Raw genomic sequence first — 18,815 nt, 5'->3', positions numbered from 1 at the left:
GCAGGCCAAACGTGAGGTATGAATGGGCCTTAAGAGGCTATGGGCAACGACTTAAAGGTAGAGACTAAACTGTTCACAATTTATTCTTTATGGTACGCCAGCATTCATAACATGTAGGCGAATCACTGTCCCCCAGACATCCGCTGTTATATTTTTTATATTTATATTTTTTAAAACAAAGCGGAGTGTGTATGACGTCATCCGGGAGTCGGACTGGAGTTGTGACAGGCAGCCCTGGCCACAGGCGACTACGCTCTACCCCTTCCATTCGTTCAGCTAGCTAATCTGAATCGTTCAATTCCATTTGGCGAGCAAGATTATCTCTGGTAGTAGCACTAGACATCTTCCAGGCATGTGAGTAAAACTAGCATCAGCGGATGACGTCATAGACACTCCGCTTTGTTTAAAAAAAAATATATAAAAATATAACCGCAGATATCTGGGGGACAGTGATTCGTCTACATGTTATGAATGCTAGCGTACAATAAATGATAAATTATGAACAGTTTGTGCCTTCAAGTCGTTGCCCAAAGGAAGACGTTACTTGGATATAACAAAACCGAATATCTTTGGAACAAAATGACACAAAACTCATATAGGCGAGTAGAACATGATGTAATAATGTGAAATCAAGGGGCCAATGTAAACAAACCGGTGTTCCCCTTTAAGGTGTTAAACATATTTTCTGAGGGGTATTTATTCAACATTTATAATTGCAGCTTATTATGGTGCAAAACAAGGGTACCAAGCTGATAGTGCCAAGTTAATTGATTATTTATATAGCCTGCAGCTACTTGATTAGCAAACATGGAAACTTGCTTGCTAACTTTATTTTCTAACCTTTAATAGTCTTAATTGGAGTGTTTTGTCACAGTTTTAAAATGTTCTTGTTAGCATGGGGGTGTAGTGGCCTCTTTTAATGCAGCTGTCTGTTAACTCTTAGGGGAGGGACAGCACTATTTTACATTCAGCTGCAGAAAACCCCAGCTCTTAATCTACCATCTCATTGAAACACTGTTTAAGATAAAAGAAACAGTCCCAAATGTTTTGTTTTTTTTTAAATCAGCCAAAGGATCGAGGAATCCAGTTGATAAATCTGCCAGTTTTAAGCACAATTTCTTAGAAACTACAACCCTAATCCTGACGTAGCGTTAGACACCATATTATGTCGCCGATGTATAGAAACCAGCCTCATGAGTAACTTTTAATAGAATGACACAATCACATGTGCAGACCTATTAGATGCAACGTTCTTAGAGAAGCGCTTTCACCAAGTATTTTTGTACTAATTTTTTAAAATACATTTTGTATTCTAAAACTTATCCAAGAGAAGTCTTAACAATTGGCGCAGTGTGTACTGCAGTCATTATCTACTCTGAAACATACATGGGATATGCTTGAAAAAAAATGTCAAAAACCTTTTAATAAAAGCAAATTAAACTCAGACATTGGTTACCCTAATGGCTTCTAAGATGTTCATTTTTTTTCCCCAGCCAAGGCTTAAAAAAAAAAAAAACATGTACAAACCAGCAGCTTAAGTATATGGGCTCCCAGAATGCAAAACCTTTTCTTAAATTATCACTGAAAATATAAAGTGAAATACTGCTGTACATCCTTGTAAAAAAAAAAAAAAGTTTGTATGGAGAACTGGGTCTTAACCTCACATACTCTACATATTATAAAAAACCTAATCATAATGTAGATCTGTGCCTGTAGCAGTCCGATTGTAGCCGAAGCTCATTTGGTCTCAGTTAAACCAAACTGTGTTGAGTTGTGTCTGTTTCTTGATGCTGGTGTCCAGCTTGAGCACCTCTCTGATCGCCATGGTAGCGTAGGTCGAGGGAGGCAGGGAGAACTCCATCTTCAGAGCACGATACTTCCCCTCTGTGGAAAGGAACCAGACCAGCAGAAAAGGTCATAGCTCATATCAAACCTTCATAATGTCTCCAGCTGAAGCTGTTGTTTCTGTCTGATCTGCTACATTGATAGCCCTGCGTCAATGAAATATTTTTTAATTGGTGATCAACCTCAACTTCCTGCACCAAAATGGCTTAACGTGGTAAATAAAGGCAATGTTTCTGGTTAAACATTCAAAATGTATTATTATTCATATCCAACATAATCCTCTTCAACCTTTTCACATGGAACAGTTTACTGGATTGATGGAATGTTTACCCTGTTTTCATAAAAGTTGTTGATCTTATGTGTAGCTCATTTAAACAGTTAATTTTTTTTTTATAAACTTCGTGCTTTGATCATCTTATACTTCAGTAAAGTTTTAGTGGCTCTCTATGAAGCTCTTGGAAAAAAACATATGAGCAATTACAGCCTTCTAGTTTACATTAAAAAGGGGCAAAAAATGTGATGGTTAAAGGAAGCCTTTATTTTTTATTTGAGAGCCACATAGGTAAAAAAACAAAAACAGGTACTTCAGAATTGAGTTTTGAATAAGGGCTTTGCAAGTGATAATTTAAAGCTTTAATTTGGATGCCAAAAATGTCCTTTTTATTTCTGTACTTCCATCTAATTGTGTAAATGCTGTACGGCCATCCTACTGGGTTGTACAGAGGTATGAAAACTGTTTCAATAAAAAAGCCTAAAAGCTTCCAAAACGAACCAATTTTTTTACATCGTCACCATGGCCACATAACATTTTGTAAAAACATGAGTGTTGGCATAACTATTCAGCAAACTGCTGATTCCTAAAGTTAAAAATTATTTCCTTATATATATTTCTTTGATTTTCAAATTTTCCCTCTTTTTTCACAGGATGCCGTGTCTTTTAAAAAATATTTTACACAAAAACAGCCCTGTAACATCGTTCCCCTATGTGTCCTGGTTTTTTTTTTTTTTTTTGCTGTATTGTCAAGCTTCTTAAAGTTTAAACCTTTATCTATATTTTGCTCAAATGACACTTATGCATTTATTTCAGAATTGTCCCAATTCTTGTCATTTAGACAAAATATTTAGCTTTGTATTCAATACGATATTCTTCAACATTTCAGTTAACATCCTTAAGCCACTAGAATTTTTCTTTACCAAATAAAATTCCAGTTCCTTCTTACAAGTTTTCGTGCTGTATCTGCTTCTTTATTAGGTCTCAGAAGATTTATATTGTCAACTTTGGCAAGATTCCTCCATCTGACAGGACAGGCATTAAGCTTTTTCTGTTTCTTATCAATTCTTGACATTTCAGCCATGTTTCTGTTGATTTCAGCTTGCTTCTACTACTTTTCAGGAAATAAATTACCGGTAAGCATTTTTTGCCATTTCACACCATTTTAGCCCTTTTTACTTCAATTTCACATTGTTTCTGACAATTTTGGGCCCACAGCTTAGCATATAGCATTCACACTGCATTTTTGCAGGAAAGGATTTTTGTTTTGGAAGGAAAAACTGAAATGAAATAAAAAACAAATTGTCTTATTTGCATTCCTGAGTTTCAGACCAAGTTTAACAGTTCTCATAGAGGCTTATGATTGAAGAGAACAGACCTTTGTTGAAGACAGGAGCAGGTTTATTCTCCAATTTCTCAAAGTCACTGTGCACTAAAGAGATCCGGGGGTCGTCATAGTGAATCACCTCCCTACAATAAAATGGCAAAGCAACAATAAACAACAATAAATTATAAAATAAGTCACCATAGCAGACAAAAAAAAAAAGGTTTTAATATTTGACCATCAGGATTAAACAATATGATTCTCACTGTTAGGAATACTTCTTCTCTACTAAATAAAAAGTTGGAAATCCTGCTTACCAGCTGACATCAGTGGGTGTGATGATGATGCGCCTGTAGGCTCCTGCCAGAGAGTAGTCCTTCACTTTGTGCCTCATGTTGTCGATATCCAGGCCGTCTGCAGAGAGCAGCTCTCTGTATCCGTCACCAACTGACAGAGACAAGCAGAATAAACTCTTCATTTAGGAAACATGCTGTTTGGATACATCATAACCTTCAAGGTAATTATGTTCAGGTTGATATTAAATTTACTGTAATATTTTCAAAACCTTGTTATTTCCATTAATCAGGCATAACATTCTGAGTTGATCTGCAATGAAATCCATCTTCTTTCTAGGAATCTGGCCACATTTATTAGTCCTCCAAAACCCTGACCACCCAGGGTGCAGACCAGGAAGCAGAGTTGTAGTTTAACACACATCTCTGCAGCTTCTCTACTGTTACCCACTCTTTACTCCATCCAGACAGTGTCTTGCCCACGACCAAAATCTAATAAATTAGCAAAGATTCCCAAAGGAGTAAATCATGATAATCTAATTAAAATCAAAATAACTCAAATTGGGGAAAAAGTTAAAACAATTGAATGCGGTCTGTTTAACATAAGATCGCTTTCCTCTAAAAGTCTACTAGTTAATGACTTGATTTGTGATAATCACATTGACTTGTTTTGCCTTACAGAAACCTGGCTGCAGCAAGAGGATTATGTGAGCATAAATGAGGCAACTCCTTCAAGCTATTTAAATTTTCACATCCCCAGAAGTTCTGGGCGAGGAGGAGGAGTAGCAACAATCTTCCAGTCTGACTTACTGATTACTCCCAAAACAGTTAATACCTACAACTCTTTTGAACATTTAACCCTTAATTTCCCTGATCCAAATTTCAAGGCAAGAAAACCTCTTCTTTTTGTAACTTTGTATCGTCCACCAGGTCCTTACTCTGAATTTTTAGATGAGTTTTCAGAGTTCCTTTCTGATTTGGTATTAAATACTGACAGGGTCATCATAGTGGGAGATTTTAACATCCATGCTGACATTGAAGGCGATAGCTTAAGAGCAGCCTTTAATGCTATCTTAGACACTATTGGCTTTGTTCAAAATGTGAATAGTCCCACGCATTCTCATCTTCATACTTTGGATCTTGTGCTGACATACGGCATAGAATGTGAAGAAATAACAGTATTTCCTCACAACCCTGTCCTCTCTGACCACTTTCTAATAACCTTCAGGATTACTTTAACAGAGTTCTCCTCCCCCAAAAGAAGGTTCAATTTTAGTAGATCTTTATCAGATAGTGCAGTTATAAATTTTAAAGAATCTGCTTCACTTTCTCTCTCCTCTGTGTCACTGAGCAGTGCTGCAGAGTGCAAAAGTTTAGCTTATTCCCCTTCACAGGTTGATGATTTTGTTGATGGGGTTGCTAGTTCTCTGCGTATTGCCTTAGACAACGCAGCTCCTTTGAAAATGAAAACCGTTAAAAATAGAAAGCTTGCTCCTTGGTTTAATGCAGAGCTGCGTACTTTGAAGCAAAATGCTAGGAAACTGGAGAGAAAATATCGCTCCACAGGCCTGCAAGAGTCCTTCCTAGTCTGGAAAAATGGTTTACTGCTGTATAAGAGGACCCTTTGTAAAGCAAGAGCAGCATACTTCTCCTCATTAATAGAGGAGAATAAGAATAATCCTAGATTTCTTTTTAATACAGTTGCCAAACTCACCCAGAGCCATAGCTCTGTTGAACCGTCCATTCCACCTGCTCTTAGCAGCAATGACTTTATGGGATTCTTTATAAATAAGATTGATCTTATTAAAAATAAGATCATAAGCACTCCTCTATCCGCGATTGTACCTGAGGTAGTCATGGAATCTGAACTGGGTTTAGACTGCTTTGATCCAGTTGAACTCTCTGAATTAGCAAAATTATTGTCTTCATCTAAGCCTTCAACTTGTATGTTAGATCCAGTTCCAACCAGGTTATTTAAGGAGGTATTCCCTTTGATCTCCTCCTCCATTTTAGATGTGATTAATCTATCTCTGTTACAGGGATATGTACCTAAAGCTTTTAAGGTTGCTGTAATTAAACCTCTGCTTAAGAAACCGTCTCTTGACCCAGATGACTTGGTCAATTATAGACCTATATCCAATCTTCCTTTCTTATGCAAAATTCTTGAGAAAGTAGTTGCCAAACAAGTTTGCGATCACTTCCACCATAATGAACTTTTTGAAGAGTTTCAGTCTGGCTTTAGAGCTCATCATAGCACTGAAACAGCTCTGGTGAAAGTCACTAATGATATTCTCATGGCCTCAGATAATGGACTTGTATCTGTGCTCGTCCTGTTGGATCTTAGTGCTGCATTTGATACAGTTGACCATAATATTCTTTTAGAAAGACTTGAATATTTTGTTGGAATTAAAGGAACAGCACTAGACTGGTTTAAATCTTATCTATCTGATCGAATTCAGTTTGTTCATGTTAATGATAGATCTTCAACACGCTCAAAGGTTACCTGTGGAGTACCACAGGGATCAGTGCTGGGACCAATTCTCTTTACTTTATACATGCTCCCAATTGGTAGAATTATTAGACAGCATGGGATTAATTTCCACTGTTATGCTGATGATACCCAGCTATATCTGTCTATAAATCCAGATGAAGCTAACCCATTACATAGATTACAGGCATGTCTTGAAGACATAAAAACCTGGATGACTCTTAACTTTCTGCTTCTGAATGCAGACAAAACAGAAGTTATAGTCTTTGGACCAGAGTCTCTGAAAAAGAAACTGATTAGCCAGTCACTTCATTTGGATGGGATTAAACTGATTTCAGATAATAAAGTAAAAAATCTTGGTGTTGTTTTTGATCAGGACCTGTCATTTAAATCCCACATCAAAGAGGTTTCTAGAATTTCCTTCTTTCATCTGAGGAACATTGCAAAAATTAGAAATATCCTGTCCAGGGGTGATGCTGAGAAACTAGTCCATGCATTTGTTACTTCAAGGCTGGACTATTGTAATTCTTTACTATCAGGAAGTCCACAAACTGTAGTTAAAAGCCTTCAGCTGATCCAAAATGCTGCAGCCAGAGTTCTAATGAAAATTAAAAAGAGAGATCATATCTCGCCTATCCTGGCTTCTCTTCATTGGCTTCCTGTTAAATCAAGAATAGAATTTAAAATCCTCCTTCTCACATATAAAGCCTTAAATGGCCAAGCTCCATCTTATATCAGAGATCTGATTGTTCCTTATGTTCCTAACAGAGCACTTCGCTCTCAATCTGCAGGTTTACTAGTGGTTCCTAGAATTTCTAAAAGTAGAATGGGAGGCAGATCTTTTAGTTATCAGGCTCCTCTCCTGTGGAACCAACTACCAGTTTTAGTCCGTGAGGCAGACACCCTGTCTACTTTTAAGGCTAGGCTTAAAACTTTCCTTTTTGATAAAGCTTATAGTTAGAGTGGCTCAGGTTATCCTGAGCTATCTCTATAGTTATGCTGCTATAGGCTTAGACTTTTGGAGGACATAGGGACCCCCATTTCATCATTCTGCTTCATTCTCTCTCTGTTCTCCTATTCTGCAGAATCTGTTAGTTCAATCTCTAACCTTCTGCTCTCTCTGCTTTTCCTCAGAGTAGCTTTGCCTCGTCTGTTCCTGTTTGGCTGTGACGTCATCCTGGAAAGAAACATCAGCTGTGCTGCTTCTATCAACACCCTTGTTTATAGATGTTGGAGATCGGCCTGTTTTCCAGTGTGGTCCTGTTTCTCTGACCGTGACTGAGTGGATGTGCTTTCTTCGTCCTCTGGCATGGGAGCTGCCTTGGAGCTCGTCTGCCTGGCTGTGTGTTTCCTGGACGGGGCCGCCTTTTACAGCTGCTTTTTGTATCTCTGCTTCTGTCTCCTTGAACCCCAGTCGGCCTCGGCAGATGGCCGCTCACACTGAGCCTGGTTCTGCTGGAGGTTTCTTCCTGTTAAAAGGGAGTTTTTCCTCTCCACTGTCGCTACAAGCATGCTTAGTGTGGGGGATTGTATTTGAGTCAATGAGTCAATGCAATCAACTGGTTTTCCTTAGATAGAAAACTTTGTATCAATTTGATCTGGTTGAACTGTAAAGTGCCTTGAGATGACATGTGTTGTGAATTTGGCGCTATATAAATAAACTGAATTGAATTGAATTGAATCAAGGCACGGAATCTACATGACCCCTCAACTTGTGTTGGGAAATCAGGCGCCCAGGTGGTGGTTACAGGTCCTTCACCTTACCTTGCCTAGCTCCTCCAACACACGCTCAATTGGATTCAGATGTGGGGAATTTGGAGCCCAATCAACACTTCAGCTCTTTTTTTTGGCTTCTAAAATAATTTCTCAGCATTTTTTGCTTTGTGGGCAGCTACACTTCCTGCTAGAAGAAGCCAAAGCCACTAGGGAACATTGTTAACAACCAGAATAGCCAGCAGCTATGCAGAAGTGAGTCCTAGTGGTCCACGACCCTGTGGCTGATTCTGGGATGCTGGATGAGATTTACACTAAACATGACATCTTTTCTGTTCTTCAAATACTCAAGTTTTGCTAATCAATCATATAAATATAATTATATAGCATTTGCTCTACATTCTTAACTTCAGTTCTCTTATTATGCAGCCTACATTTTCACATCAATAATCTGTTGCTGAAAAGGAACTCGACTGGGAATCCAGACCCTGGCTATGTTTAGCGGTTAATGAACGTTCTTTACTTGTAGATTATTTTACCAAAAAGCAGTTTCTACTTCATTGACCTCTTTCAATAGACTCACAAGTTGCTTTCTGAAGGCTCAGACGGCTTATTTAACATTCAGTCTGATTTCTGCAGTCATTAACAAGCTAAATTTGAATATCTGAGGGCACACCTGAAACCACCATCAACATGTGACTATTTTATCCGTTGTAAGTGAAAATAAATGTGAGGCTGTCTTAATTTACTTTTCATTATATCATATAATACAGAAAATATCTTAGTTTCAACTCTTGTCACAGAATAAGTCCTGTTCCGATAAAACGAATCTTAAATATGTTGGGGAAACAAGCTGATGCAGGTTGTATTGATTTCTTCCCATATGAGTGTATATAATAAAGGAAATCAGAGGAATGTCTTACTATGGTGGGAGGGGTAGATGACATCATAACCAGGAAGTGGCATCACAATATCATTGATGGAGTGTCTCTCGGCTTCTTCTGCAGAAAGGACGTGTGCTTTGGCTTCAGGAGCAGAAGAGAAGTACAGAGGCTGAAAAAGCAGTCTTCGGTAGCATTTTGCAATCAATTACTTTACAACCACTCTGGATTTCATTTGTGAGTGAGAAGATAAATAAGACCTACTTCCTTTGAGAACTAGATCCCCCTCCACCGCCTTGAGCCCGAAAGCTTCGATCCTGCGGCTAACCATAGTGTTCCACACCACGCTTTGGTAGCTGTGAATGTACATCAGCCGGTTGTTTCTGGGGATCTAGAACAACAAAAAGGTAACACAAAATTACAAACCTGTAAATTAAAATGCGTAGTGGTGCCCATGTCCTCCAGCAGCCTAAGCCTATAGCAGCATAACTATAGAAATAGCTCGGGATATAGTCTCATCTTACGCCGATTTTTTTCTTAAAATCTCAATAAATTACATGTACATGTAATTTACCTGTAACCCTAAGCTTTGACAAGAGACAGCAAATGTTGGAAATAATAATTAACATTGATCACAAAGGATTTTCACCTCCTGCAGCGATAGCTAGAAAACAAACCTGTCCAAAAGCAGTGACAATGTTTTTCTTGCCATACATTGACAGGCCTCGAAGCAGCTGTCCCTCAACGCATCGCTTGTTTGGCAGCTTCCTCAGTGCAGCCTCGGGGTCCTGAGTCTTTGCCCACTCCTCCCTGCAGCGAACCAGATATTCTTTTTCTGCTGTAGAAAGGGATCAAAACACTTTAAGATGATATTTGGGGTTGTTCGTCTTGTTTCTACTTAAATTCACATCAACTAAGGAATGAGTTGCCAGGAATCAAATTCTGGATATAGTATCTGGATATATTTGTGCTTTTCTGGGTTGATGACATAAAAAAAGGCTCAGAAAATATAATTACTAAATCACTGGGTGGACGAGTGCGTTAATTGACAAGTATTTCAGCTGCAGGGTAAAAATATTTCAAGAAAAAAAGGATTAAACATGAAAGTTAAAAAGGAAATCTAGGAACAAAATATTAACATGCTCCAAAACATTGGATTAACCATTGTCTGATATTATCAGAGACATCGACAGCTGCTTTAGATATGGAGAATTCTATCTTCTATAAAATGGTAGATAAAATGTAAAAACTAACCACTGCCTATTGCAAATATATTTAAAGCAGGATCAGCTTTAAATAAAAGGTCTAGTTAGCAGCATTAGTGGTTTGACTTTGAAAGTAAAGGGAGATGTTTTACCTCCAGGCCGGGGCTTCAGAATCAAATCCACCACTTGATTCCAGTCGTTTCTTAGTATAGCCCTGAAACAAGCAAAGCCAGAGAATTTGAGTTCTCCGCCCGAAACGGCTCCATCCTAGTTGACATCTTCCGGTCAGGACGTCTGCTAGCTCTTCACCTGCCTACTTGCTGCGTGGCCACGGCGGTGGTGCCAAAGCGCTGCATTCCATAGTAGTTGATGAAGCCAGTCTGCTTGAGGGACGTCATGGCCTGATGGACCTGCTCATCTGTTCCAGAGATATTCCTGAACAGCAAGAACAGAAAGACCTGAAGTCACCGTGCAAAATCTAAAGGCATCATTCACTTCTTTTCAGCATTACTTTTCCAACCTTCTTCTGAAATCCTCTGATGGAATTCATCTCTTGTACCACTTACAAAATATTGCACATTTGGTTGTTTAACAACATACATTACCTTCATAACAGACATCAACGTCAATGAACAAAAATGTTCTGGCTAAAAAGAAAGATCAGCTAGTCTTTAGGACATATGTCACTAGCGGCCTGTTAGAAGGACATTTGCTCCAAATTTCTTGTGAGACTTGCTTGAATTGTTTTCTGCCTGCATTTTAAAGTCCTTTTTAATGTAACAGCTGATAAAAAAGCTTCCAGGCTACATGGAGCACAGATTTAAGATCATCGGCAGACAAAGAGCAGCATTTGTTCAAGCTGCCTCCTGCAGGCTGTAGAACCCGTTGATTCTAGTTGCATACCTCTATGAAGAGCAAAGTGATAATAAAGTAGAAAAAATAAATTATTTTGGGGTGTTTAATCTATATTTTGTATAGGATGTGTGTATAATTATTTTAGATGTATTAATCCACATTGTATGTTATTATACCTGAATTATAGCTTGGTAAATATAATTAAAACTCCTAAATTTGAACAGTTATCACACCGTGAGAACTTCCCACCATGCCTACATAGCTAAAGTCGGGCATACACTGTGCGATATTTTCAATCCTTGTTCGCAGCTATAGCTCCAACTGAACGACGAAACCTCAGCTTTAAAAGTTCACAGCTCACGATGCATGTTTTCACACGGTGTGGGCCGACGCTCTAATGCGACCTCACGATGGCCGACTTAATTTCAAACATGTTTGATGTTCTTCCAACCTTACGATTCCTGATCGGGAGGTGGTCGTGAGAGCTTAATCGCCCCTGTTACCCCCTGTATACAACAGGACGCACAATTAGGCGGAAAGTTGGTCCGATCAAAAAATTCTTCCACGACTGGAGAAACAGCCCGAAACAATAAAAAAATAATTAAGTGTATGTTCGAATTAAGTGTTCATCACGCCATGAGGAGTACTATTCATACTCATTTTTAGAATACAGAAAACAGTGTAGAGCTATTCCTCTGGACTGCCAAGACCAGAAGAGAAAAAAATAAGAAGTGATCCAACGTGTTTTGGTTGTTTTACCCCACTAACACGAGAGTAGGAGATTTTTATATAATTGCTGACCTGATAACCACAGTGAAGTGGTTTCCCTGCAGCTCCCCAAGCTTCAGAGGATGATTTTTATAGCAGAAGTTTCCAAGCTTCAGGTTCATGAGACACTTGTTCAGGTGAGCCAATCTCTCTGCAGTGATCCTACAAAAAAAAGAGATATGATCCAAAACAGTTCTTTTAAAAGGAAAAAACAGACACTAGAGTAAGACAAGTCAAAAAGAGATCAAGGCATTTCCCACTCACTTGAGCACTGCGATTTCCTGTACCGTGATGGCCCTCTTGTCCTTGGTACCCATATATGAGAACATATTGGGTCTAAGCCTGGAAAGAAATGGATCATTACATACACCTAATGGATCGGAAATAGAAATATTCATAAACTAAGTAATCAAGCAGTCAATAGCTGGAGTATACCGTTTATACATCCCATCCCACTCGGATAGGTAACTAAGCCAAACCTCTACAGAACTATAGAAAAGTTAATTTAACAAAACTTGATAATTTAGCATACCTATATGGTTATATTGCTGTTAAACTACTCTTATTAAGCAACTTCTGCTTTTAAATCTGTTAATCGAAAGAAGATTCACAACAGATGAATCAATTATGAAAATCCTTAGTTGCAGCTGTACACTGGTTTTAGAGCCTTTTTTTTTTAAATTGTCATTACACTGCCACAAGTACAGAGCAACAAAATTAACTCTCAGTGGGCTGCCATTGTGTGGAGCTCAGGGAGCAGTGTGGGCTTAAAGGTCTTTGCTTAGGGTCCCAGAGTGGCAGTCTGTGGGAGTGGGCCTAAACTCAGAACCTCTGGATTCCAAGCTCTATGCCCTAACCACTAGGCAACACTCCCCATAGTTCTTAACTGCATTTACATTTCAGTGTTTATTACAGAAAAAACAACAAAAAAACAAAAGCAGACCTGAGGAACTTTGAGAGCAAATTGATTGCATCCATGGTGTCTTTGTTCTCCTTGTAAAGAACAAAATGGCAGAAGACGCCTCGGTTTTGAGGCCAAAAGTGCTTCCTTGGAGCTTTGGTGGAGACAGAAAAAGCAATAATGAGACACATATAAAATAGCTTTAAGTATTCAAACTAAAAACATAAATAAATAAAAAATCCCTTTTTTTCCTTTTCTTTAAAGATGTGAATCAGTTAAGCAGACTGTTTTTTAAAATATCTGATTTTACAATTTTATAGTAACTCATGATTTCCACCCAGCTTCTCTGTCTTGCACGGAGAATCAGTTCTTACCTGTTGTTGCTTTGACCTCTATCCATATGAGAAGAGCAAAAGGAGGATAAAATAATGTTACGGAGGCTCTAACAAACCAAAGGACCAGTTGCCATATTAGGATGCAGATCATGCATGAGACTGGCAGAACTGAACCCAGTTTCAGCGTTTCTACAAAGGATTTGATGTCCAAAAATATTTGATAAAAATAATAAAGTATTAAGATAAAAAGGCCGTTCCATAACTAAGAATAGTGGGACACATCTGAGCAGAGACATGCAGACGTGTTGATCATGCACATATGCATGCATTATTTGCCACTAAATGCAACACCTTGCAGTTGCACTCATCCCCACATTTTGTCAACAGCTTTTCTATCACCAAACACCTACCACACTTTTTGTTTGTTTGTTTTTTTTGCAAAAGACAAATCTGTGCATCATTTCCCTCTGCCTTCACAAAAAGGCTCTACTTTGTGTTGGTTTATTGCATAAGATGCATTTTTTAAGCAGTTTTTAAAATAAGGTAGGTCTGAATAGCTGTGCAAGGTACTGCACACTGCAGTTTGATTAACGTTAAATAGAACATGCAGTAAACCCTCTTGAAAATGTTGAAAATGTCCTGGTTCTGTTTTGTTTGCCTTCCACACACCTGCTAAAGCCTTCTTCCCTGCAGCATGGTAAGCCACTATGAACTTCCGACCTTCCTTCTCTTCAGTCTTTGTTTCCAGACCAGGATAATGAGTTTTGATGGCCTTATGGATAAGTGTTCTTTTCTCCTTTGTGTCATCTAGGATCTACACAAGTGAAAAAGAAGGCTAGAAACATTATGAAGAAACCTCATTAGACTTTAGTGAAGAGTTGGAGCTTTAAGCTAGACACTCAAACATCAGCTGGTCTCCTTTAGGCTCACCTCGATCGAGACATTGCCTTCTTTATTCTTAAAAAGCTGCAGCTCACCAAGCTGCTGTTTCTGCTCCTCAGTCAGAACTTCACAAACATCTGGTTGTTTAGTTTCTGCTTCTTCCTATAAAAAATTTAATAAAAGACAAGATGACAACAGAAACATTTGGACCACCTTGTCAATTCAGCTAATAGGATTAATCTCAAATCTCTGACTATGGCTATGTTCACATTGCAGCCTGAAGTGACTCAAATCCAATTTTTTTTTTGCCCATATGCGACCTGGATCTGATCTTTTCATGGCAGTCTCAACAACACCGATGTGATTTTTTCCAATCCGACCCAGGCCACTTGGCTATGTGGTCCTGAATCCGATACGATACGCAGACACGGCAAAAAAAAAAAAAAAAAAAAAAAAACATGGCAGATGATGATGATGCAGAGAGCAGTATTTATGTTTAACCATATTGAAAATATTGTGTTTTTATTGTTGGAAAAGACTGCTAGATGCTCGGCGGCACTACCATCCATGTTTACTTCCGAAAAAAAAAAAAAAAAGAACACGCTGGCCTGTGACGTCATTGCGTCCTCTACTGTGCATGGAGGACACTTGCGTTGTATGAATGCAGTTAGCACAGGAGATCACACACAAGCAACGTAAAAAAATCAGATTTCGCGAAAAAATCGGAATTGAGCATCAAGGCCTGCAGTGTGAACGTAGCCTATGTCACCATGGACACTAAAGATATTAATTGTATGTTCAAAATATAGAATACAATCAAATGCACTGAAATGGGTTTGGGTTAAGATAGAAAACAAAAAGTAAATACTATCCAACTAATGATTATTTTGCAAATCGATTAATCTGTTGATAATTTTTCAATTAACCAATTACTAATCAGATAGCCAAAGTTAGAGTTGGGCTACTGAATAAAACCTCAAACTTAACACTATTCCAGACATTTTGAATTGAAAAAGTTTCCTGGATGGGAAGCGAAACGTCTACAAACTTGGAAACTAAATCCAGTGGATTGTTTTTTTTAACTTTTTGGAATGACTATGACCTGGTTGACTGAGAATCTTCACCAGCATGTTCTGTAAAGAAGATTTTAAACGTAGTTAAAGAGGTGAAACTAAAACTTTTCCACTTGATGAGTTCTGGATAGAGCATATTGACGGACAAAAAAGTTTTTTTTAATCTTGAATGCAGAATGTTTTATATATATATATATATTTTTTTTTTTTTTACAATTTTGATAAAATTACAGCTCTAAGTGGATTTCTCCGTCAGCTAAAGGCATCTTTTGCAGTCTCTAAACCTTATAATTTAGTTGAAGATTAATTCAATACTTTATTAATCACAATTAATCCAATTAATTGTTTCAGCCATAATCCCAGCATTTATTTACAGAACACAATCAGGTAAGTCCATTTCTTAAAAAAAATTATGGGAAATTATTACTGAGGCATCAGTACTTGAGAAAACTCAACTACTGATGCCTCAGTGGGTGATACGTCTATGTTTGTGCAACCAAATGCAATACATTTGCATTTTTTAGAATTTTGGCATAATTGCTGCTTAAGGTGGGTTGCTCTGTCAGCTAAATGCCAGTTTTAGAGTCTCTACACTCCAGCTAACATTTTTTTACAAAAAAAAAAAGAAAAGAGGATGATTATTTCAATACTTGATTAATCACGATTAAGTCTAATTGTTTCAGCCCAAGACAAAATATAGTTGATTTTGGTTTATTGCACTTTAAGGCAACAAAATTTAAGTCAGACATTGGTTTTAATAAAGAATTGGACCGAATACATAAGAAACGCCTTTTTAGATAAATGTTTTGTGTTGGGTAGAGAACAACCTGATTGGGACATCCGTATTAAATAGATACAATTAAGGCTTATCTGTCAGTGGATGAAAGACAACTGTCTTACCTTATTGTCTGTTGGGATGGAGAGATCGTCTAAATGCACTTGCTTTCCTTGTTTGTTGATTTCATGCACAACAAAATCAGAATACCTAAAAATAAAGGATAAGAAAAGGTCAGTTTAACAAAACAAAACACGTCTGCTTGAAGTAAATTATATGCAGAAACATGTTGACTTATGCCAGAGGATATCCAGACCTTTCCTTCAGGATTCCAGAGAAACCCTCATGATCACTGATGTACTTCAGGATGCCGACATCCTTCTCAGTCAGGCCGTGCTTCATCATGTCAGCAAAGCTCTCTCCATCTTCCTCTCCATCACTCGCCTCTCCTTCCGGCGCCTCCTCACCTCCATCTTCTGGAATGGGACCATTCCCATCTTCACCATCACACTCTACTTTTGGCCTCTTCGTTGGCGTCTCTCCGTCCCCTTCCTGCAGGCAGCTTCTCTTCTCTCCAACCGGGGTGGGGTTTGACACGGGCTCTGACTCAGCCATCAGAGCCAAGCTATGGCACAGACAAAATTTATGTTGTTTTCTTTTCAAAGAGACATATGTTTTATTCAAAGTTTTAAAATCAGATTCTCCAATGGCGATAAGAGACAAAATGATCCATGCACAATTTTATTTACACACTATGTCCACAACAGTTGTAGATCTAAGGGACACATGTGCTAAAGTTTCCAAACAATAAAGGGGATGAAAGAACAAACAGATAAAGAATAATTAAACTCTGTCAGATATTAGAATATTCAATATATATATATATATTGCATTGTGCACTTAAATTGCTGGACATTATTAACAATGCCAGACAGTACACCATGTTCTCCATTCAGAGGAGCCTGATCAGTGGGAGATTGTTCCTCCCCAAGTGCATGACCAACAAACTGCTGTACAACTCCTTACTTTGGGGAAGGAGGAGGTGATAGGAAGAGGGAGAGGGAGAGGGACAAGATGGGGGAATAAATATGAAACTCACACACAAATACTCCTATATCACGGTTTGTTAACTTGCTTTGTTTGTATATGACAGTCAATATTCATCATGGCAGCAAACATATTCAGTTATATAGAGACAAACAAAAACTAAATACAAACACCTACTGTTTAAAAGGCTGAGGATGAAGCGGAGGACGGAGGGAAAGAAAGTGGATTACACCTCTTATCTTCCACCAAACAGTCGCCTGCAGAGACTTCTTAATAGCCGTGAGCTTGACCCTGATAATGCACAAAAACCATCAGAGTGATTTTAAAACTCAGAAACTAGCTAGTGCTAACGCGCATAGAGCTTAGCTAATCTTTACAGGACCACAATAAAACAACATGCGAATAAAAGTGCTAAGCGCTGGAATTTATCAACACGTAGGTCTGTTTTACCTGTTTGAGTTAATATACAGCAAAGGACGGAACGATATCAAAAACTGCGACCCCCGCACGTGCATGTGTAGGAACCCGGAAACACAACTAAGAATGAAAGCCCGCCCCTAGCGCTGATTGGCTGGATGAACTGTCAATAAGGAAGTGAAGCATTTCATGAATTTAACCCGCAGGTCACATAAATAAATAAATAAATAAATAAATAAATAAATAAATAAATAAATAAATAAATAAATAAATAAATAAATAAATAAATAAATAAATAAATGTTATTATTAAGTTATATAAACTTATAAACTACATGATTAAGTTCAAGACACAATTTGAAAGCAGGTCGAATATTGTATTTAACATACATCGTTATTTAGATCCCAATGCAAAAATTGGGATAAAAGGGAATGTAGATATATAGGCAGATAAGATGTCAAAGAAGATAACTCTAAATTATGTAAGCTTATATGTAAATCAGAGACAAGACATATCATTAAACAAAAGAAAGTATGGCAGAAGAGATAGGAAATATGATATGAGGAAAATAAGGAGGAAAGCTTTATTGAATCAAAAATAAAAGAAAAATTCCAAAAAAAAGGAGGACATTTAAATGACGATAATAAGATTTGGACATACAGCACTTTACTCTTTTTCTAAACTAGTTAAAGTGAAAAAGCATAACACAAAGAAACCGTGGGGGGGAGGAGCCAAGAGAAGTAGAGATATTAAAATGTTAGAAATAGTAGCAAGAAAGAAAATTCATGAAGAAAGAATATGAAAGACCTAAAGACCTCTTAATACATTACATACATTATGAAGGAGTTTAGGGATAAAACATACAAATTATTGATTAATTGAAACATTAAAATCATAACGAACAATGCTTCATACCAGTCAGTGACAGTAGTGCACATCTTTAAGAGAGAAGAAGGAAAATGTGCATCTCGAATCAAAATCACTTGAAAGTTCATTAATTTGATTTTCTAAACTAAATTCAGATTCTTTAGTATTTGGATAAAACTTGTTCGAATTTTGTAAATTAACCTTCTCACATTTGTTTTTAATAAAATAGGTATTTTTTTCGGTGTTGCTTTGTTTTCATTAGACCTATAAAAATCAATATTTAATTTTTTTTTATTATTATTATTATTTTATACCTATTTCTAATATCCCATATTATTTATATTTGCTTTTGTTCAGTTTTTTTTATATCATTTAACATGTTGCTACTCTTTTGAAAGATCTATCAAACAACATTTACTTTAACATTGAGTCTTTGTGTGTTTTTTTATATGACCACATATTTTTGTGTTGAAAGATGTTATTACTATGTTAATTAAACAGCACTGGAGATATATATTGTAAACATACATTACAAAAGTATTAACAGCCCTGTATCTTTTCACATTTAGTTAGCTAGTAGCTTCTTGGTATAACATTAATCTGTTTTCTTAGAATTTTAATAAATAACATAAGTATTCAGAACTTTTCCTAATTATTTTTTGTTCACCCTTTGGCAGGAATTGCAGCCTTATTTTTTCAGAATATGAAGCAACATGTTTAGCACACCTTTAGACATTTTGGCTTATTCCTCTTTGCAGTACATCTCAAGCTTAATCAGGTATAGTTGAGCCCCTATTGCATCTCTCAAGAGATTCTCAGTTGGAATCAATCCTGGACTTTAACATGTATATTGCTGAATTCATTTTCCCCTCTAT

At 37.4% G+C, this 18,815-nt stretch overlaps 1 protein-coding gene across 3 annotated transcripts; it reads right to left on the bottom strand.

Moving 5' to 3' along the window:
- Positions 1–1,163: 1,163 nt before the first annotated feature.
- pus7 (pseudouridine synthase 7) lies at positions 1,164–17,200 on the bottom strand. Of its 3 annotated transcripts, none has more exons than XM_038280441.1 (18): positions 17,107–17,200; positions 16,834–16,947; positions 15,926–16,234; positions 15,735–15,819; positions 13,810–13,923; positions 13,549–13,693; positions 12,919–12,936; positions 12,587–12,698; positions 11,908–11,985; positions 11,677–11,805; positions 10,330–10,455; positions 10,173–10,234; positions 9,493–9,653; positions 9,080–9,206; positions 8,858–8,959; positions 3,758–3,887; positions 3,495–3,586; positions 1,164–1,884 (listed from the first exon to the last, which is right to left on the bottom strand). In XM_038280441.1, exons 1-18 carry the CDS (start codon positions 17,169–17,171, stop codon positions 1,748–1,750), a joined length of 2,106 nt encoding a protein of 701 aa, XP_038136369.1. In that variant the 5' UTR covers positions 17,172–17,200; the 3' UTR covers positions 1,164–1,747. The 3 variants fall into 3 exon arrangements, with proteins under 3 accessions (XP_038136369.1, XP_038136370.1, XP_038136371.1); XM_038280442.1 differs by having other exon boundaries at positions 9,493–9,650; XM_038280443.1 differs by lacking the exon at positions 12,919–12,936 and having other exon boundaries at positions 1,748–1,884.
- Positions 17,201–18,815: the final 1,615 nt, after the last annotated feature.

The sequence above is a fragment of the Cyprinodon tularosa genome, unplaced genomic scaffold (assembly GCF_016077235.1).
Source record: "Cyprinodon tularosa strain WSP-4 unplaced genomic scaffold, ASM1607723v1 ctg16, whole genome shotgun sequence".
Classification (NCBI taxonomy): domain Eukaryota; kingdom Metazoa; phylum Chordata; class Actinopteri; order Cyprinodontiformes; family Cyprinodontidae; genus Cyprinodon; species Cyprinodon tularosa.
Note: the sequence above shows the minus strand (reverse complement) of the source record. Positions and strands in the feature narration are given on the sequence as shown.